Source organism: Coturnix japonica, chromosome 6 (genome assembly GCF_001577835.2).
Source record: "Coturnix japonica isolate 7356 chromosome 6, Coturnix japonica 2.1, whole genome shotgun sequence".
NCBI classification, from domain to species: Eukaryota; Metazoa; Chordata; class Aves; order Galliformes; family Phasianidae; genus Coturnix; species Coturnix japonica.
In genome coordinates, this window is record NC_029521.1 from 24,595,315 (window position 1) to 24,621,065 (window position 25,751).

The 25,751-nt window shown below is 40.5% G+C and overlaps 2 protein-coding genes across 7 annotated transcripts in view; one reads left to right on the forward strand and one right to left on the reverse strand.

The window, feature by feature from the left end:
• Positions 1 to 6,229, reverse strand: part of CCDC186 (coiled-coil domain containing 186) — a 31,998-nt gene extending 25,769 nt beyond the window's left edge. Inside the window, exons 1-2 of one of the 2 annotated variants that reach the window (XM_015867349.2) lie at positions 6,096 to 6,215; positions 3,549 to 3,636 (exon numbers count right to left, since the gene is read on the reverse strand). The gene's annotated coding sequence lies outside the window, so the exon portion shown is untranslated. Of the gene's footprint in view, positions 1 to 3,548; positions 3,637 to 6,095 lie in introns of both variants that reach the window. The other variant, XM_015867348.1, reaches the window with a different exon arrangement.
• Positions 6,230 to 8,098: 1,869 nt separating this feature from the next.
• TDRD1 (tudor domain containing 1) lies at positions 8,099 to 25,251 on the forward strand. 5 transcript variants are annotated; one of them, XM_015867343.2, is made up of 24 exons: positions 8,099 to 8,218; positions 8,337 to 8,417; positions 9,416 to 9,486; positions 9,706 to 9,850; positions 10,240 to 10,345; positions 11,198 to 11,258; positions 12,442 to 12,546; positions 12,892 to 13,074; positions 13,586 to 13,729; positions 14,562 to 14,730; positions 15,389 to 15,565; positions 15,921 to 16,028; positions 16,844 to 17,014; positions 18,330 to 18,578; positions 19,192 to 19,314; positions 19,454 to 19,564; positions 19,686 to 19,856; positions 20,777 to 21,019; positions 21,508 to 21,627; positions 21,856 to 21,966; positions 22,508 to 22,675; positions 22,970 to 23,191; positions 23,571 to 23,617; positions 24,346 to 25,251. In XM_015867343.2, exons 2-24 carry the CDS (start codon positions 8,387 to 8,389, stop codon positions 24,436 to 24,438), a joined length of 3,129 nt encoding a protein of 1,042 aa, XP_015722829.1. In that variant the 5' UTR covers positions 8,099 to 8,218; positions 8,337 to 8,386; the 3' UTR covers positions 24,439 to 25,251. The 5 variants fall into 5 exon arrangements, with proteins under 5 accessions (XP_015722829.1, XP_015722832.1, XP_015722831.1 ...); XM_015867346.2 differs by having other exon boundaries at positions 21,514 to 21,627; XM_015867345.2 differs by having other exon boundaries at positions 8,100 to 8,218; positions 21,511 to 21,627.
• The last annotated feature ends 500 nt before the right edge of the window (positions 25,252 to 25,751 follow it).

A 25,751-nucleotide genomic window follows, 5' to 3' on the forward strand; every position in this document is an offset into this window, starting at 1 on the left:
TTCTACAGGCCACAGGCCTAATATTACAGACATGCACTAACAACTTAGTACACTTTAATTCAATACCGTGCCATTTCTAACCGCCTTTTTGGTCTCCTTAAGAAACACAAACATAACTCTTTTAAATCCCAAACCACGAAGAACTTTCTAAGCAGATGAACTGTTAATGTTACATATTATAAAACACATAGTTTGGGCCAAGCCCCACCATTCTTACCTTCTAAATAATGGAGAACAAAGAGGCTTTATCTTCACCCAATTTCAAAACACTTCTAAAGGAAACTAAACTACAGAACTATAAGAAGTATTTCAAAGTTGGGCTGTAAAGAAAATTTACTGACAATAAAAGGGAACGGCATCTTGTCACCTAGGAACTGTCACATTTGGACTTTTACCAGAAATAGAGCAAAGAAGGACAGAAGTGTGTGCCTAGGGTGATACTGTAATGCAAACAGTCCGGCTGTTAAGGTCCCATGAGATAAAAATCACTGCTGGAACAGAAAAAGAACATATTTAGGCTGCAAAGTGTAGCTACACAGTTGAGAAAGGGGAACAAGAAAAGGAGGGAGGGAGTAATGCTCCTGGAGTGCACACATATAACAAAGACTTGTTCAAAGCAGAGTGGGTTTTAACAGTGAAAAGTATTGAGATAAGTGACTCTGAGGCACATAAGCTTCTGAAAGAGGAGTAAATGTTCTGTTAACATGAAGTTAATATGATAAATGCAGTTTACTGAACACCAGACATACCCAACCACCCATTAGACAATACAGTGGTCAGCTGCAATCAATTACATCAGTTCCTTTCAACAATAAAGGGTATGCATCATGGTCAGGTAGATGCTTTCCCCCATAGCTGTGCTATGAGGCCCTGTAGCAGATCCACTGGCAAAGGCAGCATCACCTCCTCTCCCCCAACTGAGCACACACACAGTTTAAAAACAGAAAAAACCACCACAAAACCACAGTTCTCACATCATTAGCCATGACCACATGTGCTCTCCGCTTCTGGAAACGTGAAAAGCATCCAAAGTTTCATAGTATTAGGGAAAAATGCTTATTTTTAAGCAGAAGTATAACCTAAATTAACAAAGCCATCTTCATATCTGTCACAACAGAGTACTCAAACTTCCTTTAAGCAATGGACTGAAGTCCAATGATCCAAAGCTGCAATGACACATTGCAGAGCGTAGGTGGGGAGCAAGGGGAGAAGTGATTAAGCATCCCATGGCTCATGAACTGATGATGCCAAGAGTCAGCAGGGTATGAAGTACCACGATTAGACCAGGCAAATGGATAAGCAACAGAAAAATCTGGTGCTGCTGAAACAAGAAGCCCACATTTCCAGAGGTAGGGATCTCGGGATGGATGTCACCTCAACATATTATATGGTATGTGTATATATAGTCACAGTGCCACTGTAGCTTGTAGTATAAACCAAGTAAACACCACACACCTTTAAACAAAGTCAGTATATTTATAGCTACCTACAGAGCTGCCCCCTCCAATTCCCTTCACAGCAATTATCTCTACATTGTAACTTGAAATCATTATTTCTCAGGTATTTCTCCTTTCACAAGCTCTGTGTTGGACCAATGGTTGTTGTTATTTATTTTGCTTTTCTAGATGGCATCACACCAAAGTAATCTCCACTGGAGATTCATCATAAAAATCTGAGTAAACACCCTTAAGGAACAGTCTCTTCAGACAGCCTGTAAAACTCACTAACCTTCCCTATCTGAATTGGTTTCTGAACTCACGGCAAACTAAAGTAAGAGAAACTCATCTCCTTCACTGTGCAATTCAGCTAAATCAAAAGGGACAGGCATAAAAAGCTTCACAGAGCCAGATACTTCACATAAACTAAAAACTGACATATAAACTCAAAGCCAAAAAAAAAGCCACCTGTTCTCTTGGTTACATAAGCAGCAAGCTACCCAGTTTTAGAAGGGATGAAACAACAGAATAAGGAACAGAGTTGAAAAAGCATCAAAATATTTAAAAGACAGAAATTGAACAGCTTCAGAAGAGATGATGCTCACCAACACTGCCTGATTACCACACAAAACTGACAGAGGATGGCCATGAGGTCTTGTGCAACTGAAATACAGGAAGGCCATCAGTGTACCACGTAGGGAACAGAAGTAAACCACTAGAGTCTCACACCTGTGCTGGACTCTCACACCACTAATTTACATTCACCTTAAACCAAACATAAGATACCGGTTCTAAATTAAGCAAAATACGCAGGACTTAATGAGGTATCAGCCAGTAGTGCTGATGTACCAACAGTCCCATCCACACAGAAAAGCTGGAGGACTCCAGTGCAGCCAGGATTCGTGTGACTCACTGTAGCAGCAGTAAAGCAGACTGTGTGCTGGGACACCAAGTTCTCCAGACCAGGCATAACTTGACACAGCTCCCTGCTGCAGCTCACACAAAGACTTGCTTTGATTTCAATTTCTGAAGAGAGAGAAGCAGATGTGAGTGTATACACAGCGAATACACTCCAGATTTCCTTGCTTCTATCAGTTTAATACTTAAGCTCAATTATTTTTCTTTAAACCTTTATATAAATGCTGATCTTGTGGCCCCGTGGCAGTGTCAAGGTACAAAGCTCAGTATCACCGCCAATTCTTTTAGCATGAGTCAAGTCCTTTCGAAGACAAGAATTACTCATATTTCAACTCTGCTTAAGTCACAAGTTAAGTAGTTGAGCACTGAATGCATTCCTTCGAGGTATCACTATGTTTCTCCTGATCTCTTTCCAGTGGTTAATAATATGGTTACATTAACTCCACATACAGAACCAAGTAAAAGCACATCTCCAAAATAAAGTTTACCTGTTAAGGTTTAACAAGTGGGATTGGGTTCATTCTCCATTATAACACAAGTCACTGGGTGCACTGAGATGCTGAGGTTTTCATTTGTTTCGCATACTAGACACAGGGTTAGTTTCCCATGTCTCAGGAAATAACTATTTACTAACAGGGTCCTTTCACCTCAAGCTACAAAAAATACTTCAATAATTAAGGGATCATGCACAGACTCGTAGTCTTCTGTCACTAGTATTTTCAGCACATAACTCTTCCAACCCAACTGGTCTCGCCTCCAACACTGCAGCAAACAGAAACAGCACCACTATAACCTCATAGGAGGTTCAGCATCACACCTCCAACTCCATTCAGACCAAGGCTAAGTTAGGAGCCAGCTAGCTATTCCCACTATCATGTCTGCATTCACATTCTGACACTGATATGTGCAAAACAGCGTATTAAGAGAAGGAAAGGAATGCAAATTATGACTGAGATCAAAACAGACAAAGCACACATTCTATGACAGGCCTTCTCCTTTGTTAACTGAGTAATAAGTCTTGTCTGCAAGGTACAAATTAGAGCACTGACAGACCTTACAACACTGTAGTGTCACGCAAGATACTGGTTTTAGCTTGATGGGCATTGAAAATGCCAGCATATTTGCAATCCATGGCTACTTTCAAAGGGCATTTCCAGAACACACAACCAATCACAGCATTGTCATCTGCCTGACCTCTGCTTACTGAACACCACCACTCCTGAGGATGGGAAGGCACTACTGTTTCCAAATCTGATCTCCTTGCAGAGTTTCTCCAGCATCCCTGAGGGAAAAATAAACAGGTAGAAACAAAAAAGTCTTTAAAGACCCGAATGAATCAACTGTATGCTCTAAAGAGAATGAACTGTGCTCTGGCAGCCCGGAAAGCAAATGGGATCCTGGGCTCCATAAGGAGAGGGGTGGTCAGCAGGGACAGGGAGGTGACTGTCCCTCTCTACTCGGCTCTTGTGAGGCCCCATCTGTTGTACTGTGTCCAGGTGTGGAGCCCTCAGTACAAGAAAGACATGGAGATTTTGGAAAGGGTCCAGAGGAGGGCCACAAAGATGATCAGGGGGCTGGAGCACCTCCCCTATGAGGACAGGCTGAGGGAGTTGGGTTTGTTCAGCCTGGGGAAGAGAAGGTTGCGAGGTGACCTCATTGCAGCCTTTCAATACCTGAAGGGAACTTACTCCCAGGAGGGGAGTAAACTCTTGGAAAGGGCTGATAATAGCAGGACTAGGGGAAATGGTTTTAAGTTAAAAGAGGGAAGATTTAGGTTGGATGTTAGGGGGAAGTTCTTCACTAGGAAAGTGGTTAGGCCCTGGAACAGGCTGCCCAGGGAGGTTGTGGATGCCCCGTCCTTGGAGGTGTTCAAGGCCAGGTTGGACGGGGCCCTGGGCAACCTGATCTAGTAAAGGTGTATGTTTGGTGGCCCTGCCAGGCAGGGGGTTGGAACTACATGATCCTTGAGGTCCCTTCCAACCCGGGTCATTGTGTGATTCTGTGAACTTCTGCTAATTAATATAAGAGGAACTACTACCTACAGTATTTCAAGCACTTCTTGAAGTCAGATTTTCTCCTGCATTTCAGAGGCTGATTTGTTTCCAAGGAGACTTTTTTTGCTTTCATTTGAGAGTCTCAGTCTCAGGTTTGAAGATAAAGTTATCCAAAGGGCTTTCCAAAATTATTTTTTGCAAAGAAAAATACGTTCAGAACATGCTAAAACAGAGTACAGACATCACCAACTACAGGAGCACAGAGATTAACAAAAATTGCAGACTAGTCATTCAGCATATTGCTTTTTACCTAAAAGCAATTGGGTATCCATCAAAAAGTTTACTATTTTTTCATAGCTCATTAAAAAGCCAACTTCAGGAAGTTCAATATTAGCTTAGGGTACTGATAAGCAACACAGCTATTAGGACTAAAGAAACCATTCTCTGTGTTCTTTGATTTCTCAGTCCTCTTCTTGAAGCTTTGAAAGAGCAAATCTCACCATACCAATAAATATCTGTCAACAATACCAAATCAAGTAAGCCCTTTAAAACAATAGAAAATACTGTTTTAAAGCCAAGACAAGAAAGGACAACTGAAGGATTACAGAAAGGGAAGGACTCGAGTTCACTTTTTTTTTTTTTTTAATGAAATGGATGGTATTATAAATGGGCTGGACTGCGTCTCGAAGAACCTTCAAACAAGTTTCTTATGTTTTTAGAGCTCTGCCATCTCTAAAATGAACAGCAGCAGCTCTCAGGAGCTGATAATGAGAGCAATTACCTTTCCTTTTCCATATAAAAATACAGCTGTCCTTCATGCTGCTGCAACTGTAACCTTATACAGCAAACCACAGTGATCAGATGTGGATTTTTCTGATTATCACCTTTTAGCTCCTGAAAACCAAGTCTACAACATACAGCAAACCAACAACAAGAGGCAGACTATTCCATTTCCCATCTGACCTACAGATTTCAGTCCCACACAAGATCCTCACCAGCTCTGCACAACCTCCTTGCAACACACACACAGAATCACAGAATGACCCGGGTTGGAAGGGACCTCAAGGATCATGTAGTTCCAACCCCCCTGCCTGGCAGGGCCACCAAACACCACTTTATGATAGTTGCGGGCCCGTACAACTGGTCTTGAAACTCCAAGGACGGGGCATCCACAACCTCCCCACACCTGTATCAAACCCACCCTGGCAGGCTATTTGCCAGGCCGTAAGCCCAAACCCACATTCCAACACCATAACCGTCTCACTGAAGTCGCAGTAAAGTCTCCAGCTTCCAAACCCAGGAAGAAGCTTTTCAGGCAGCTCCTGAAAATGCCATCTGCAGAAACAAGGACACTACCGCAGCACTGCAGCAAGCTCCGGAACATAACCTTCCTACTAAAACACCAGTTGCTAATCTTCGTAACCACACAGAGAAATCAAAGCACACCACAGACCAGACGGTACGACCTAATTACCAGCACCGAGAAAGCTGTCAAGAGACAAAGCGGCTCGCACAGCAGGCAGATATAGGGAAGCCCCGGCTCAGCTGAGCGCCCCACACCCGTGTCACCTCCCAGCCGAGCTGCGGCCTCACTCAGTGCCCCCGACTGCTCCCATGAAGCCGCCCCGGCCAGACCCCGAGCCCTGAGTCGACCCACCTCACTCCGGCCCTCTAGACCGCCGCCTCCCTTACAGAACCCAGTGAGGCCGAGAGCCGGCAGCACGCGAGGACCCCCACTCCCACTCACCCTCCTCCGGCCGCGGCCCACCCTTGTTCGCTACGAGGCTGGAGGTGAAGGCACCAGCCGCCCCATGGCCGCGCAGCTCGGCCTGACACATCAACAAAGATGGCGGCGGCGGGCGGCGCGACGGACGGACCTGAGGGGGGCGGAGTCTCGGAGGGGGGGCGGGGATGAGAGCGGGCAGGGAGCAGGTGAGGGTGGGGTAGAAGTAATGGAGATCCGGCGTGAAAAGTAAGTTAAAATCAACATAGATTTGCCCGCAGCCCCACCAGCGTTCCTTATGTGGCTCCTCAGCAGAGCTCTCCCTCAGGCAGATGAGAAAGGCATCTCATCCCCTCGGCTCTCCGCAGCCCCAGCGCTGTGCCTCAGGCGGTTCTGCCTCTCTCAGAGCACCAAACTTGTGGCGAATTTCCGTCTGAACGCTGCCATAACCCCAGGAGGCAGCTGTAGATATACAGGGAAAGATAACGCTCGGTGAGCCTCTCCCTGAAGTGCTGCAAATTAAATGGGAATGATTGCATTACCTTTGCTCTTGGCGAGCTCGTGTTCAGCGTGCACAGATGGGACAGAAGGCGATTTCTGAGTGAAGGAACTCACCTAAAGCACTGTCATATGCTTCAGCCTGCCCTGCAGGCATCGGCTCTGCAATGCAGAGGCAGCAGCAGAATGTGCCCTGGTTTTCTGAGAGGTCACAGTTGGGTCTTTGGGCTCTTTTGTCTAAGAAAATAAAAGCGTTGATGTGATTTCTCGGTTTCTAGCTGGAACTTGTTAAACTATACGCAGCATCTTCATAGCTCTGCCCACCACAGGGGCTTGCAATCCTTCCTATGTTGTCAGCTTCAGGTGTGGGAAGTGGCAGCATCCCTATTTTTGAGGGGTTACATGTACAAACAGGTCATAATAAAATGTGCTGCAGGCTCAGCTGGCACCGCTGCAGCTGAAAGTTCATGGCTGGGAGCAGCACTGCTTGACTCCCCTCCGCTGCATCTATCAGCAGCACAGCCTGTTGTAATGTCATTACCTCAAGCTGATGCAATTCCACATAATGGCAAGGTTACATAAAGAGTTATTCTTTTGTTCATTAAGATTCGCTTTCATTAAGTAACTATTTTATTCTCAGGCTTGCTGCGAGTCTTCAGGGTGCACCAGGAAGTGGGCACGGTGCTGGTGCTGCAGCCTTGGCCCTTCCTGGTGTGTCTGATTTAACACAGGGTATGGTTCACTCCTGAGCGTGACTGTAATTACACAGCTGCTCTGAGTAACTCGTACCAGGAAAATGCTATTTTCATGACACGTTATTTAGACTGTCCTTTGTTCAGCCTGCGGCACGGCGGTGCCCTAGCTAGTTCCAAAGCACTTGGATACTATAAATTAAAGCTAATTACACCTGCTACCATATTATGAAACCTTCACACAGGCCCTGACAAGTTGTAAGCAAAGCTGCACTGACCTCCTGTAGCTCCCAATCAGCTTCTGTTAGCAGCGTTCCCCCAGTGACCGCAGCACTCCTTCCCATTTACCTTTTCCCACTGCTGAAGCCAGGTCTGATGTTTCTTCATTTAGAAGTAGTTCCTATTGCTGTCCATTCCTGCCCTTTCTGCTCTGCTGTGGCTCATGCTGGTCAAGTTCTGCTCCCAGCAGGATGCTCCATTCTCCTTTTGTTGCACCTTTTCTTGTCAATATAACATCAATTAGTGTCATTACCAAAGGTTGGATGTTGCTCTGGGCAGCTTGGTGTGGTGGCTGATGACCCTGCACATAGCAGAAGGGTTGAAACTAGATGATCATTATGGTCCCTTTCAACCCAGGCCATCCTATGATTCTAACCTGTGGTCACATCCTATGACTATGACACCGGTAGAGGTGTTTTCAGCGAGCCTGAAATTCAAACACCTGATAATATATATTTATTGACCCCCATGTACCGAGTTTCACGTTTCAACACACTGGATAACCTCGGCTCAGAGCTGCCGGGCAGGGACCATCCCGCCCCGCGGAGCGCCCTTCCTTCCGGGGGCGGGGAGCTGCGTGGAGGTGTGGGGCGGACTGCGAGGCCTTGGGAGCGGCTGAATTACAGCGGCTGTGGATGGTTGTAGTGAGTTCCTCCATAGGGAGCTTCCCATAGTTCTGTAGGTTTAATATTCAGGTTTTCTTTTTCAAAGTGATATTAAGTCGTAACTTTAGAATATGGCTTAAATACGTTGCCTGCATTTGTTTATTTCTTTATTTAAATCTGTGCTCCTGCAGCTGACTGACATACAGCCCGTTTGTCCTGCACCGAGGGGACCATCGGCAGCATGGCCCAGGCATCGCCTGTCAAGGATGCAGGTAATGAGGTGCTAGTGAGGATGGAAGTGAGTGTCAGCCTTCTGAGCATCTCCTCTCTCGGCTGGGAGGCTGACACTGTGAAATATCTAACAAAAGTCAGTATTTTGTGAGCGAATAATACTTCTTTTTTCCACTGATGGCAGTCATAGAATCACAAGGGATGGAATGGAACTCGAGATCATTAACTCCCCCCCCTCCCCCTAAAGTAGGTTTCCTTAGCAGTGGGATCATGAATATCTCCATAGAAGGAGACTTCACAACCCCTCTGAGCTTGTTGTGTCACCCTTGCAGTAAAAAAATTCTTTCGCATGTTCATATAGAACTTGATGTGTTCCAAGTTTTTCCCATTGCCCTTTGTCCTATCGCTGTGCATCACTGAAAAGAGCCCACCTCCATCCATTTGACTTCCACACTTGAGATATGTGTTGACGAGATCCTTTCTGAGCCTTCTCTAGGCTGAACAGCCCCAGGTTTCTCAGCCTTTCCTCATGGGAGATGCTCCAGGCCCTTAATTATCTTTGTTACCTTATATTGCAGCACAGGAATGGATAACTGCAGTAAAAAATAGATTTTATCTGTATGTATCTTAGTTTTGTTCTTCTGTAGTTTTATATAGGCTTGGTCATTATGCAGATTACCAGTATCAATGTGCCTTGTAAATGCAGTTAACTCCTAAGGCGTTGTTGGGTCTTGATCTCCAGAGATATCTGAGACCTGGCTGAATGCCTTCCTGCCCTACCATCTGTAGGGAACCTGCTTTGGTAAGAGGGATTGGACTCTATCATCTCTAGAGGTTCCTTCCAACCCCTACAATTCTGTGATTCTCTGAATTGGTGTGGCAACAAGAAAAATGGTAATATTCCTGTAGTATCTCTGTTTGCTGAAATGCACTAGCAGAATGGTAAGAAAAGAGAATGGTTTTGTTTCCCTGTAAATACTCCATAACACAAGCATGCATTCATGTTGTCAGATCACTTTGCAAATGCTTCTTTTCCTAGGAATTTTCATGGGAAGCACAGCCACTAGAAGAAGGTTGCCACTTAAGGGTGCAACTGGTAATGGAGAAATGGTGAGTTACTGATCTTTATGATTGCCCTAAGTATTCTGAGCATTTCTAGATAGCGTAAATGGTCAGCCCGACTGATCAGTACAAGTGATTGTCTCTTTCTGTAACTCTGAAATCTTTTACTATTGTCAAATGTTGATACGTTAGAATATATACATCCAACTGAGCTGCTTTTTTCTGGTAAGAATCACTTGAGATTTATTTAACTATCTATTTTGGTAGGTATCTCACTCTGATTCAACTGAGAAGCCAAAGAAGTCACAATATTCTTCTAAGAATGTTTTTTCTGTTGGCTATGATAAGAGTCTCTTTAGCATGCTGACACCACCTCCTCAGACAAGAACTTGTCATCGTTGTGGTCTGTCTGGTAAGCTCTGCTATTCTCTACTCCGTGATGCATAGTGTATTTGCCAGTGGAATTGGATCAGAAGGATTATTCAGAAATGCCTTAAAATGGATGTGTATTTTGTGTCAGATGCAAATACAGTGACTATTCACAACACAGTTGGGGTTACTGAACTGAAAGAAACTGAAGACTGCATCTCCTTATTAATAAAAAATGCTTCTTCTGAAGTACAGAAGGAATCTGGAGCTATGGGCTGCAGTGTTTGATAGCTAGCTACAGGGGAATAATAACTATTTGTATCAGATTAAAATGTAAAGCTCATAAAGCAGTTACTAAGTGTTGTATGGAGTTTGCAGTTATCTCTTACTGTATAGGTGTTTCTCTGTCACTTAATTAGTTTTTTTTTTCAGGGGCCTTCAGATGTTCACAATGTAAGCAAATATACTATTGCTCTGTGGATTGCCAGAAGAGAGACTGGTCAGTACACAGGATTGTGTGTGAGCCAGTTAAACAGAAGTAAGTTTCTTATAACTCTGCTTAATGCTCTTTAAAGAATGACAAGATCACTCTTAGTACCCTTGCATGGTAAGTTAAGTTTTGTTACTACTGAAAAATACGTTGCTTCTTCTTAGTCTAGTATTGTATTATCTCAGGAAGATTTGAAAGATATCTGTGAGTTCTTAATTGTGAATTAAGTAAACTGAAATGTTTTGCTTTGTGTTAGTACTGGAATTATATGAGTTTGCAGTAAGAATACCAGCTCTTACCGTACTTGGCAGCAGTGACACAATTAAATGGATTGTATTTCTCAGACTCTGTAGAGGCACCCTTTAACTATTTAAACTGTAGCTTCAGTGAACTTAATTGGTATGTTATTTTTGATGAGCCCAGTTGTGATTAAAAGTTGTTTCAGCCAGACCATTCTCTGTCAGCTCATTATCTCTTTGACTTGCCAACTAAGATGCTCAAGAGATGGCTGATCTATTTCATCTAAACTCCATTAGGTTATGACACTGTACAAATGAGCTGGATTTGGAAAAGTGTAGGGGAGTGATCTGAGCATTTAAGCTGGCATGAAGGTCTAATGATAGCAATTGATCACTGCAATCAGATATCCATCATCAAAGTTTATGAGGGATATGTTTTTTTCCCCACAAACTTTGCTATGCTGAGTGAATTGGGATTGTAGGAGGAGACTGTCTGGCATGTTATCAGAATTCTACCTAGCTGCTCAACTGAAACACCAACACTTATCTTTTTCTCTTATTTTACCATTTTTGATGTTTGGGATTACAGTGTTAGCAACATGCTACAACACTGGTTCTTCACAATTAACCTTTTTTTTTTCTTTTTTTTTTCTGATTACAGTTTAAGTAATAGCAGTGGAGGCAAGTTACCTGCTAAAAACAAGACAGGATTTTACCTTAAGGTATTTGTTTTTTACTGTGTCTTGAATAGGCTTAGTGTGAGCTAGTTACAATATCTGTAACTTCTTCTGTACAGGAGACGAGCAAATACCAAAGATAATAATTGTTTGATTTGGAAAGATCAGTGCTTCTGAATAATGGTTACTGGAGAAGCATTCAGAAGTATGCTACTTCTAGAGCTAATAGCAAGACTGTCAGTAAATTTGATTTTTTGTTAGGGAAAGAGACACCACACTTTTGTGATAAATTAAAAAGACTAAGAAATACGATGTTGCCAGAGAAATATGTTAGGAAGGATGCAGATGTAGCTTGTCATGTTTAGAAGAAAGTCTGGTGCTTTTTTTTTCTTTCTTCCTATAGCAATACTGGGAACCTTGTAACTTACTTGAGAAATGCATTTAGTGTAGCATTTTATATTAACAGATGCACATCTTGCTTCCATGCTGTAGCAGGAATTAAACGTGATGCAGTTCTCCTTTGCAGCATTTTGATCCTATTTTTACCCATATGTTTCTTCTTTTAGACTTCCTATGAACAGTTCTACTGGAGATGGTTTTGCTATGTTCTTGGTTTCTTATATGTATAAAAACGAGTCAATGTGCATACCTCCAGTTAGATTCATGTTTGCACAATAGAAGAGAACTACCTTGTCTTGCACTTCTTAGAAGTAGTTAATTCATCTGCTTAAGTTCATGAGGCAATTTAAAAGGTTTCCCTTTTGGTCATGAGATTTCCTATTCATTCAGATAGCTTTCTGTTACGTGTGCTTGTGAGTATCCTGGTAACGCTGGTCAACTGATAGCGAGGAACCTAAACCAAGAGGCAGGGACCATTGCTAAAAGCTTATTTTGAAATAATTAAGACTTTATATTTCTTGGTTCAACTTAGAGGAAGCTCTGGTGAACAAAGAGAGATCACGTTAAAAGATTGTTCAGTATGTAATGTATTGTGTTCAGTACTATTGTATTGTGAAGTGTGCTTCTAGGGGAAATGTTCTTAAATATCTTTGGTGCTGTAGAAGCAGGTGTGAAAGGAATAGGCCACCCCGTGGCTGCTGCCATGCTCTGACACTGCTTTGGTGCTTCTTTTTTCGTTGTCTGTTCTTTCCATCTCTGAATGAGATCTGTTATTTTCAAGGGTAATACAAAATCTTTAAGGCTTAATCACTGTGGCTCTTTTAATTAGGATAATTTAACAACTGAGGATTCCTTCAAGACAGAAAAGCATATCAAGAAGATAATGTTTTCAGATCTCCAGACTCTAAGACTCAAAAAATCTATGGAAGTACAGGTACTTAAGTTTAGGAATAATGCAAGTTATCTGAAGCTCAGTTAAGCATGTATAGCTGCTTGTTACTTCAACCCTGTCTTGTTTTGCTTGCCTGTAAAATTCCTTTATTTTTTTTATAAAGATGAGTAAATGCAAGCTGAGGACATGGGGGATAATAGGGAAAGATTGATTTCTATGACAGTGAACATAATGGTCTCATAATTGTCCTCAGGAGATACCAGTGCTGGATTCAAAACAAAAGAATAGTGTCAGGTATAGGGTGAAATGCACTTACTGGGAAGCACGCTGGTACTGACTGTAGGTTGTTATTGCATAATCCTTAACTACTGTGGCTTTTCTGTTCAGGGTACGGTAACAGAATTCAGGAGTCCAAGTGAATTTTATATACGGATGAATTCTGCTGAAGTTTTAGAACAGATTAGCAAACTTTCTGTAAAACTGCAAGACTGTTACACTAACGCAGTTACTGAAGAGCAGTATGTACCGGTCAGAGGGGAAGTCTGCGTGGCAAGGAATTCTGTGGATCAGGTACTGTCACATTGGCCTCCTCTTAAAAAAACATTTGTTTCTAAGCGTTTATATCAACTCAAATCTGACAGGAGCAGTTTGTCCTTCTCTTTATGGAAGGGTGTAGGAATTCATAGCAAATCTGAATTAGTGTTGTTAGTTTGGAGTGTGGCTCAACTTATTTCAGTTATTGCTCATTTCTTATCTGACTTTTCTGATTGCTCTTCTGTAATCTCCCCTTGTTCCCATTTCCAATCCCATCCTTTTTGTTTGTTTGTTTAATCCCACTTTTTTCCCTCTTTCGTTGTTAACAAGTCTTTGTTTTGCTGCAGGTAAGCCAATTTTGGTAGGAGTTTAGCTATGTTAACAAGTCAGCACTGCACTGACTTTGATTTGCTTCAAAATTCTCAGCTGCCTTTGTTTAAAACCATATGAAATTAAAAGTTGAAGTGTGCGTTTTAGTGAGGAATACAATAAATGTAGTTGCTTATTATGATGTGCTCTTACTAAGAAATTTATTTCTTGGATACAGACATGGGGAAGAATACTGGTTAAATATGTGGATGCATTGCAAAAGAAAGCACAAGTGTTCTACATAGATTGTGGAAAGGAAGAAAATATTCCACTCTCCTGGATTAAAGCTCTGCACAAAAACATTGAACTGCTTCCTCCATGTGTGAGTTCTGTTCTCCTAGAAGTAGTGTGGTATTTTAGATGAATAGCTCTGAAATAGATATAACTCTTATTTCAGCATAACTGCTGTTATCGCTGTATTTTGTGTTCGGTGGAAGTGGTGCATAAAAATGTCTTGACTACACTTAAAGTTCACATTCTGAAATGTTCTGTAGGGCCAAGGATGGCCTTCTGATTATTTTCTTAAAATTCTTGTTATCTGAGGTGGTAAAATAATTGAACTTATATTTCCACTTTGTGCTGGAGGGCAGCAGAGGAAGCACTCTGTTCAAGTATTTCAATATGGGTCTAATGTAGTGCTGAAAAATCACTTAGCGTGGGTAAACTTATTGGTCTGAGCTGCAGGACTGTTCTGGTAGTTGTTTATTGTGGTCTAGCTTTAATCTGACCTGACACGAAGAACAGAGAAGCATTCCTTCAGCCAGGGACTGCTCTAAGTAGCAACTGTTGGAACAGTCTTTCACTGTATGTTCAAGTAGTTCTGTTTGGTTCCTAAAAGATTTTTACAGCCTTGAGACCCTTGACTCAAAACCTTCAATGTCTACTGAGGATAGATTACAGTGTATACTTACATTCAGACATGGTGTGATACAGCCGCACCTTGTGTAATGCTCCTGTACACTGAACACAGCTTGAACATAATTTCATCAATTCTTTTGTAAAGATGTTAGTTGAATTGATAGCGCTTCAGATCTCAACAGCAGCTTTTAACTCTTATATACCTGATAACAAGTAAGGCCCTCAAAAATTGACTCAATTTTCCTAAAAGGCAGACAGTCCTCTATCTCCCATGTTCTGATGGTAATTCTTTCCAGGCAATTAAGTGTTCCCTTGCCAATTATGATCCTGAACAACAAGGATACAATGAGGGCACTGCTGCCTTTTCTTCCAAGCTGATGGGAAAGACCTGTTCAGTAATTATTGTTGATGTACTGCAAGAGGAAATGATGTCAAGTTTTGCTGTAGATGTTGTTCTTCCAGATTGTAAGTATATCTGGTGTGGGTATGGAAGGGAGGGAGAAGGTTGGGGGACAGGTAAGAAGCAAAACTGGTAAGTCTTCATGTTCAGTTTCTCCAGTCTCTTCCAAGACTCTTAGAATGCAGTTTTGTCTTTTGCTTCCTTCCCTCTCTACCTTCAGTAATCTCTTTTTGTGGAATTGTCTTGTTTATTTCTATGGAAATATTTCTATTTTAATGGATGTGGTAACATGTTTTTAATTTCTTTTGTCCCCTGCATTTTTAGCCCTTTAGAAATGACAGCATTAGTTGCTAGTTTCATCCTAAAGATCTGACTTGTTAGGTTTAGTACATGTTTACTAAACAAGTATCCCAAAGAAGGTGCACCAATGGATATGGCTTAGAGAACTCTAAGCTCTAGTGACAGCAGCACTTACGTTTTTTATAGTATAAAATGCTCGTGTGATGATAGTGTCCATTAATTTAATGAATGAAATGGCAGGAGCCTACAAAGTTAAAAAGGTCTGCCAAAAAAAAGAATGTTCAACATATATAATTTTGTAGCTTAGTTTATAGTAATTTTCAGAGGTATTTCTGACTCCTGCCTGATGAAGTTGCACATTTGGAAGTTATCTGGCTTTTGTTCAGTAACCACTTTCTGTCTCGTTCTCCTCTTCATGTACAGTGTCAGAAAACAATTTTAAGGAAAGTAAAGAAGAAATACCTGAAGATAAAGAACAACGTTGCTCTGGAAATATAACTGCACAGTGTGTCTCTATATGTACTGGAGACACATTTTCTGTTGTGGTTTCACATGTTCAAAATCCAGAAGATTTTTTCTGTCAGCAGATACGCATTGGCAGTAAGTGACTTAATGAAAATAAGCTGTGAGCTATCACATCACCTTATTCTTCAGTAGTGAGTATCTAGGGGGAGATACTGCTAGTTGATCTTATACTTGGAGATTATTTGTGGTGTTATGCTGTGCTTCATTTAAAAGCCTTGGTATTATAGAGGATCTTTTTGGCATCATAATCTGCTATTACCACTTAGTAACTTGTAAGCTTATGGTTTGTGTGCATTCTGAGTAATCAGATCCACTATTTTAATATTACTTTTGACATTATGTGAAACACCTCTAATGTTGCAACAAGTTCTTTCGGGTTTTGAACTTAAGATCTGTACACTTCCCTAAAACCTGTGTTTTTTAATGCCAGGTCGTCTTGCTGAGCTTCAGAGGCATCTTTGCGAATACTGCAACAAACTTCCAAGTAATCCAAATTTCCGACCAGTTGCTGGAGAGCTGTGCTGTGCCCAGTTCACAGGTAAAGGTGAACATCTATCTAAAGGAGGCATCTATAAAATATAGCTATCTATTTTTTAAAAGACCATTAGATGGTGCCTTTATTAAGCAGACATAGAGCACTCGATTCCTTCTTGTATGAAGGAGATATTTTTAAGAGACAATGAAGGAATGGGTTTTATGTTGGCAATCCCCATTTCCTGTGGAAACAAGTATAGGCTAAAAATTTCAAACGTTTTGTGCTAGAAATTGATATTTCTTTATGAAATAAGTAACTTTTATAGTAAGAATATGAAGTCCTGATTGCCTGAAGTAAAATTTTTTTCTGCACATTCAGAAAAAGGTATTACTGTCAATAAGCTGTCTTAGCATTTTAAGTATTAGTTTCAGGTACTTAGCGAGGAAAAAAGAATCATTAAGTACATTAGTAGCTTTGATAGATTTGAGAGTAAGCTTGTATTTCTATCTGAAATCTTTAAATTGGATTAGAAAACTAAATCATATTATATGCATAATTTGAGTCAGCTGAGAGCCTGTTTTTTAAATATACTGAACTTAACTATGTTATGTGAGGGTAGTACTTAATTTTTTCTTGCAATATACATTTGTGGGTGGGGGATTCTTTATGGAAGGAATGAGTTTACAACACTTAACCGATAGGAGGAGTGATGGCGGTAGTTGCCTTCCATAACGTTTTGTCAAGGTTTGTGTGAGCTGTAGTACTGCTGTTTCAGCTCTAATGTCGAGATTGTCAATATATTGATCTGCCCCCAAAAAATCATGCTGTTTACTGAAGCTAAAATCAAATGTAATGAATGTGTATTTCTTCCTTTCTAGAAGATGATGTCTGGTATCGTGCTGCTGTTATAGCACATGCTTCTGAAGATAACGTTGTGGTGGGCTATATAGATTATGGTAACTTTGAAGTTCTGCAGCCAACTAGACTTCGTCCGATGACTCCAAAATTAATGGACTTGCCAGCTCAAGCCATAAGATGTAGCTTGGCAGGTATGAAATAAATGGAGTTATTTCTCTTTGGTTAGAGGGAAAATAAGTGGGGTTGTCCAGTTACCACATGTGCAGTATCGTGGATCAAAGGGTAGAGATACCAGAAGACATTATTTTCAGAATTATTAATTAACTGTTGTAGCATACTTACAAAGCATGACAAGACTTTCCTCATGTACTTAATGATGAAAATACTCAAAAAAAACCTGCATTATGCTAACATGCTTGTTCTTAAGTTTTGCACTTACCCTTGTTCGAAGCAAAATTCAGATGCTTGCTGGCTGGTTCTCTGGGGTTCTTAAATCTGTTGTGGAACTGGAATCAGTCCCCCTGGGACCAACCTAGTGAAACTACTGGTATGCTCATCTCCTAGCCTTGTGGTTGGAAGGTGCCTTGATAATTCCTACTTCATCCTCCTTTCTGAAGCCAGAGTCATTGCCTGTTGTTTTTGACGTGTTTGCTTAACTTGCTGTTGGAAATTGTTTGCTGTTATTCACTTCACTATGCAAGTTAGTCCATCCCTTTGCTTCAGTATCCTTTGCTATATCTGTACTTTCTTTAAAATACTTGATATTTTCTCTGTCGTTTCAGGTTTTACTTGGTAAAGTTCTGAGAGGTATCACTTGGTTGGAAAACTTAATTCAGAGAGGGAGCCATTGCATATGCATATATGACCTAAAGAAATCACTGTTTTGAGACAAATGATGGTGCCTGTAGCTTGTAATGTATATTCTAGAACTGAGAAAGTTTGTAAATTCAGAGATGCTAGAAGGCAATTGGATGAGTTGTTTCCTGATGGAGGCAGCGATTACTGCTGTGTCAAATATCTTCCAGGAAGCAGCTGATTTTTCTTAACGTTTTGCTATAATATTCTGGTTATAACTTGCATTTTTTGAAAGAAACTTAGCAGTATTAAGTATTATTATTTCTTCGTGAAACTCCCAGTAGCTGGTACACTGGTTCAAGTTTGGTAATATTGTTTCAAACGTATGCTCCAGACTATAGTTGAATTGTTGAGACTGAAAACCTAGCATTTCTTAGACCTTTCTACTAAATAAGTACTAAATCTGAATTCAAACTGTAATGGACTACAAGTTATAGACTATCATGGCAGATTTTTATTAGGTCAAAATACAATAAATTTAGAATCTGAATAATTGGTTTTGGAATCTTGTTATGTGTCTGAGTGGTGAGAGAGTTCCTTGGCATGTCTGCTGCTTAATCTGTTACTTCAAAGAATGTTACTGTACTCTTTGACATATTGTTGGGACCTGAACTGTCTCTGAATCCTTCCATACTATTTGACCTTTTTTAGGTATCAAGCCACCGTTGGGAGCCTGGACCTCAGAAGCTATTTCTCTCATGAACCAATTAGTAAAAGACAAAATGTTCACAGTGAAAGTAGTGGATAGAGAGAGTTGTAGATGTGTGGTGGAGCTCACAGATTCATCAGTTGTTCCAGAAGTAAATATATCAAGATGTCTCATAGAAAAAGGCTGTGCAGCTGAAGATTCAAGAATGGCCTTGCAAGCATTTGAAACGGGTGATGTTAAGCAAGTAAATAGTGAGTACAAGCACATCCTGATAAAGTGGTAGTGTTTAACCTCCTGTAATGAAGTTGCATGTTTCTAGAAGTCCATACAAGAATTACCTCTGGTTGGAAGTCTTCACATGTCTAGTTGAAGTAGGATATGACTGGTTACCTGTCTGTTTCTATGTTCTTGTTCTTAAGCCTATCTTCGTTGTCTATATTTTTCACCTGAAACCATTTATTCAGTCCTTCAAAAGCTGTTCAACTGTAGCAGCCTGTTTAACTTCAAGGCTTAAAGGGATTTGTTGCCTAAACTGCCTTTTTTGCATTTTCTGACTGAAGCTTTAGTTTGGGAATTTTATAACTCCTATGTCACATTTCTGTGTATTTCTGGGAAGATTCCTAGCTCTTACATGAAGCACGTTAAGGTGTTATTTTCCATCCTGTCTCTGATAAAACTGTGTGTTTTATCATAGCAGTATTATCTATCAGTGTGTAGATGCAAATAGTTGGATTATTTATAATGAGAAATGGCAGTACACAAAGAATGAGTATACAGTGTGGATTTTTTTTCTCTTTCTTTCCAACACCCCTAAAAAAGATTGGATGCAATTTCTCTTCCTCTACTTCTCTCTTTCCTCTCTAGAGGACACAGCAAACAAAAAACAATGCAAGTGGAGTAAATTCTCTCATAAACAAGCAGTGGATGTGGTAGTGTGTACGCTGTATAGTCCTGGAGAATTCTACTGTCAGATTGCAGATAGCAATGGTAAGTTTCTTCAGCTTCTGTTTTCTAGCATAGTTTCCTTGCTTTCTGATTTATTATTGTTTCAAGTGAGTTTATAACACCACTGAGTTCAGTCCTGCTTATATCAGTGACTTTGTTTATCATTCTTTCTCTCTTTCAGAGTTACGTGCTCTAAACTCACTTAACAAATCATTGTTTGAATACTGCCAGAAAACTCCTCCAAATGTTTTTAAGCCTGAAAAAGGAGATCCTTGCTGTGCTTTATTCTCTGGTAAGTAACAGGCTGAAATATTCCAGTTCTTCACAGAGAAAAAATGTACCCAATATTTTATATTAGTAGAGGATAGCAAAGACTAATTTTATTACTAAATGTCATTTTATTTTTAAATCAGATGATGGTAACTGGTACCGTGCTTTGGTGGAAAACATCATTTCAGATAGAGTTGTTCAAGTTCGATTTGTGGACTATGGGAATGTTGAAGAAGTACCAGCGGATAACATACGGCAGATTCCATCCTCATTCCTAGAGCTGCCATTCCAAGGAATTAAATGCTGGCTTTCAGGTGGATCTTCTTATGAATTCACTCCTGAAAAGTGCTGTTGCACTTAGGAACTAGAAACTTGCTGCTTGTGGGGGAGGAGGTGATGATACAGTATTTTACACAGAACTGTGCTTTATAATAATGTCTGTATTGCTTCTGGACTCAAGAAATTATGGAAGCCTCTGGTTTAGCCTTGGAACACTGCATGCTGGTATTTAATAGATGTTCTTTGCTGAGTTCCTGTCAGTGTTGTAGAGCGATCTGCCTGTGGGTCACTTACTGATTTACTGGTCAAATGCAACTTGTAGTTTTTGCTTCATCTGTAGTGCTTGCTAGCTTTTAGTTGCTGCTTAATATAGGAGTAGATGTGCTTTTGTGAAACTTAGTTATTTTTCTATATTTTTTTCCACAGGCCAAAGGAGCTAATGTGTTCTAACATAGCAAGCTGGCATTTCAGTGGGAATGTTTCATATGATTGCTGCATAACTTGGCACTGTACTGATGTTCCCTGTCTTTTCCCAAACCCTCTTCCTGTCACACCAAATCATTCAGTCCTGCAGACCTGCCGTTCCTTGCTAACCAAGTCTAAACTCCGTTTAGAAATTACCACATTTTCTCCAGGCATATTCTTCTCTTTTTAGCTCTTAAAGCACTAGACATTTCTGCTCCCTTTTTGAAAAGGCCATATTAAACTGCTTCTTAAACAGTCTGCACAGTGTTGTTTGTGCTAAGATATAGGACTTACTTGGTAGAATACCATAAAATGCAGTAAACAAAACTTGGGAGTCTTGGCAAAAGGAAGGGAGAGTTGTTATGAAGTACAGCGTGTGTCCCTGAGGTCGTCAAAATAGGCTTGGTTTTGAGCAGTGTTTTTTAGAAAAGGTTTGTGTTGGATAATGTCAGTTAATGGAGGTATTTTGAACACATCTCTTACTTCTTAGGTATAAAGCCTGCTGGTAGCAAATGGGACTCAAAAGCTACAGAAAGATTCCACAAGTGCACTGCAGGAGTGAAGCTTGAAGCCAGAATAACTTCATTTTCCAGAGATGGGGCAGGTGTAGAACTCATTGACAATTCTATGGCTCATCCAAAAGTGATCAATGAGATGCTAATGTCTGAGAAATTGGCTACAAAGGAAGATAAACAAGATAAAGAAACTTTTCCAAGTCAGTCTGATGGAAAAGGTAACTAAATGAATGTTAATTTTTAGGTTTGAAAAGAATTGTCAGCATCCCAGCTGTGAACCATCTTCCTTTTGTTTAATTATAGATGATATCAATATTAAACATGCTTGAGTATATCATGATGTTCTTGCATCTAAACAGAAGTGCCCTGTGGGTGGCATTACTGACAAATAAAAGGAAAGTCAAAAATCATTGGATTTGTCTTAATGTGAATATCTGACAGTGCAGAGTGGAAAGTCTGCCAAGTGACTGAAACTTTTTCCACGTTTACTTTCCACTATCTTATTTTTAAGTGATTTTTAGTTCTTTCTTACACCGATAGCTAATAACTCTCACTTAGTTTGCAGTTTATCTTGCTTTATCTTTCTCTTCTTGAAGTATAGAAATGGCCTGTAAAATTCAAAATAACAAAGTATTTGTTAACAGATACTTACATCATGTGTATGCTTAGAGACAAGTATCATGCAGCATTCTTGTGCTCTTCCTAATAGCAGCGTCACTCAGGCACTGGGAGTCGATTGAATTGGCAGTGGATCAAACTCTACCTGTCTGTGTGACAGAAGTTAGAAGCCCAGATTTGTTTTATGTTGTACCAGCTTATTGCAAAGGTAAGGAAGAGTTCTGTTCTCTGTTCTTAATACTGATGAAGTTATTGTTGCGAGTTAGTTGATGAGTGCCTGTATTGAACTGAACTACTTGGAAGCGTAGCTTAGACAGCAGAAAAATACAAGTTAAAAAAAAAAAAAAGCCAAAGGCAAGGGTAGAGGAGATGACAAGTAAGTACAATCTTCATTACTTGCCAGTGTGGTCAATCATCAATTAATTTTTTTCTGCAGACGGAGATAAACTACTTAAGCAGTTGTCTGAACTGCAGGACTATTGTAAATCCTGTAAGAAGCAGCCTTTTAGACCAAAGCTAGGTGAAGCCTGTTGTGCCAAGTTTTCAGGTAAGGGAATCATTCGTTCTTACACTTTCTTAACAAGCATAAAATGTTTTTCCCTTTCAAGCAAGGAGAAAAACCTACTAAGTGTTCAGTTTTCTTTGTTTGTTTGCCAAGTACAGTTTGGTTGTATCTTTAGAACAAAGAAAGTGTGATAGTCCAGAAGAGAAAAGGGTAAATATGTTGTGCACTGCAGCATGCACGGAAGAGGACATATTCTGCTGATACATAAACTCAGTACTTGAAAGGTAAAAAAGTGTTGACTCATAAATATTAGATGTAAACTGCGCATGCATTGCTACAGGAAATCTAGCTGAGTGCTAATCAGCCTTAAATTAGTAAATGCTATAGAATAATTTGCTTGTTGAGATAAGAATTTATGAAAACAGGATAGATGAATTAGAAACAATTCTAGGTGGAACACAAGCATACATTTTGCTGTTTGTTCATTGTTTCTGTTGTCCACCAATAGCTTTTCTTGCTTACAGCAATCTGTGTTTATGAATGTGGTTTTCATGTGTGATTCTTCTTGTTTCAATCTTTTCAGTTGATGGGTGTTGGTACAGAGCTGTTGTTCTAAAAGTATCTCAGTCCACAGTTGAAGTGCTGTATGCAGACTATGGGAACATAGAAACTGTACCGCTTTCAGATGTGCTGCCAATCACTGATTCCTTCCTCAAGTTTCCTTTTCAGACAATTTCATGTTCACTTGCAGGTAAAAACAAAACAAACAAAAAACTTGGCTTTTTAAATTGAAACTTATTATAAATCTACATTTGTTCTGGTGATGGTATTCATTCCCGAGTAGTGGTAAACACGATCAATTGAAATAGCCATCACAGTATTAACCAGTATATTATTTCAGAATAGATTTCTTAATTAGCTGTAGGATCTTGGCTGTTTATAATGGAAACTTAGTGTCAATGTTTTCGAAAACTGTGGTGATGTTATTTGTGAGATGAAGTGATAACAAAGGATCTCTTAACAAACTCGACTACTTTTCTTTTAGGAATAAAGAAAGTTGAGTGGTCTCCGCTGGTTCTTTACTCACTGAAGGAAATGATACTGAATAAATATGTCACAATCACAGTGAAAGGAATTAATGGAAATACTAAATTGGTAGAAGTGGAGAAAGAGAGTGAAAATGGTAGTGTGAATATAGCGGACAAATTAGTAATGGAGGGTTTGCTGAGATACTGCGAAGCTGCAAACTCCGATGTTACACATCAAGGTACTTATCTTCACAGGCTTCTCAGTTGAAACATAATTTGAAGAACTGTGAGTGCTGTGGGAAATTCCACGTAGAATCATAGAATCACAAGGTTGGAAAGGACCTATAAGATCATCTAGTCCAACAGTCCTCCCTTTACCATACCTACAGCAAACCACTAAACCATATCTCGTAGCTCCTTATCCAGACGCCTCTTGAACACTGCCAGGGATGGCAACTCCACCACCTCCCTGGGCAGCCATTCCAGTCCCTGACCACTCTCTGAGAGAAAAAGTTCCTTCTTATGTCTAGTCTAAACATCATCTGGTACAACGTGAACACTGCTTCCCCACTTTACCTAACTCCTTTATTTACTTTGTGTGTCTTGTTTGTTTTGTAGGCAGTAGAAGTGAGACCAAATGCTGCTGCGCAGAATTAAAAATGCAGGTAGGTCAGAAATAGACCTAACAGTCCTCACTTTGAGTGTTTCCAGAGTTTATAAAACCCTAAGTGGGAAGCATATGGGGGTAGGGAGGTAACAGCTGACTGAAACACTGAAGATAAGAGAAAGGAATATGCCCATTCTTTTGTCCTTTTTTCTAAGGGATAACAGCTATATTAGAACAGCCTCAAACTTGAGAAGACATCATATTATAGACCACACAGATTCCATCAGTGTTTCATTCCATTAGCGTTTGGCCACACAGACAACTCTGGATTTGTTTGCTTGTTTTGGGAGGGAGGCTGTAGGGCTTTGTTTAGTTTTCCCCTCCTAGAGTATAAGGGCTCAGGCTGTTACCTTTTATGTCTGCTGTGTAAGGGTGGCCGCAGTGTTTGCATAAACTGCAGCATGTAGACAGTGGCAACTAGATATTCTTTCAGTAAGAAAGCTGTGTTTTGCTGTGGATGCAGCTTGACAGACAGCTGTATGCATAAGTCAATTAACTTATCATATAGCATTATATAGTATTCCATCTATTTTGGCCATGGAATTATCTTTCAAAGGTAAGAATCAGAATTTTGGTATATTATTCAAAGGTCTCATCGTAGAAAGGAACTGTATATTCAATGAGCTGATGGGGAATTTGACTGAATTGGTGGTTTTAGGATCTGCCTTAATCTGAAAGCACACAAGTGGTTTTATTGCTATTTCTAATACTTTGTTTCTCCCACAGCTTAAAAAACATGAACAGGTTCTCCTATTCCTTTTAAACAAGCGCCACAATCCAGACAGATATGAAGAAATGAGGAAAATGTTGGAAAGCTGAGTCTGAAGTTATGTTCCATTTATATAAAATCACAGAATCACAAGGTTGGAACAGACCTACAAGATCATCTATTTTTGAAAGAGCCGTTTTATTTATCTTGCTAAAAATGAGAGTTGCTTCCTCTGTTGTTTATAGAACCGTATCAGTCTGTATATTTGGACTGTTATCAGATGTATTGTGTTAATGATTTCAAAGCTGCAAGCTGAATTTTCTGTTCTGTTTTTGTTTGGTAGCTCAGTGTTGGTAAGCTTTTTCATTTTTATTTTGCTATTGAATTCATTTAAGTTTATGGAATTGTCGCAGCACCTTGAGAATACCTTGTTAAATTTAAGATTATTGTAATCATAAAGTTCAACTTTTAGTATGGTTGAAACTCAACTCTTGGGAAGAGTAGATAAAACCATTTCCCCTTGTCCTGCTGTTAAGTTGAGGAAGGGAAAATTTGGGTTGAATGTCGGGGAAGTTCTTTAATATGAGAGTATAGAGGTGCTGGAACAGCTGCCCAGAGAGGCTGTGGATGCCCCATCCATCCCTGGAGGTGTTCAGGGGCCAGGTTGGTCGGGGCCCTGGGCAGCCTGGCCTAGTATTAAATGTGGAGTTTGGTGGCCATTCTGTCATTCTGTGATTGATTTGACTGAACTCTATCATAGCCTTTCTAGTCTTTCAACTTAATTTTATGCCCGTGTAAAGTTAGACAGAAAATTTTCTTCATAAACCTGTTTTCAGCATCGCTAAAGGCTGTCTTCTCAGTTTCTACCTTATCATGTTTTTTCATGCTCATAGAGAAGTCCTGTTCTGGGATATGACAATCCATTACTAGTTTGATTCGATGTTTCTTTCTTGCAGCTGCTCCCTTGCTATTCTGCTGCCACTTCTGTGCTTTCCATTGCGTTACACACCTCTGGGTGGGGTAATATAAATACAACGACAGAAACTACTCTCGAATTACTTTAATTTAGAAGAGCAGCACTTGTACTGTGTGCATCAGTGGCACTGCAGGGCAGTCTCCAGCCTGGCTCTATGTGCAGGGGCTGCCCGCTCTGCTCGGGCTGTTGGTTGACCGATACAGCAGCACGAGTCTGAAGTTGAACTTAACAACACTGCTCCTTTCTTCTCTTTTCTTCCAAATCCCAGAGCTCGACACGCAGATTTGTGGGAGGAGCACATACAAGCAGGGAGCGTGAAAGGGGCCGGCCCTAAGCCAGCCAGGTGTGCCCTTACCGTGCAATATACACGGGCACGGTGCCCCTCAATCCCCCTTTTTAGATTACATCCTCAGAGCAGCTATAGATCGCCTTTCTCCCTGCTTTAAG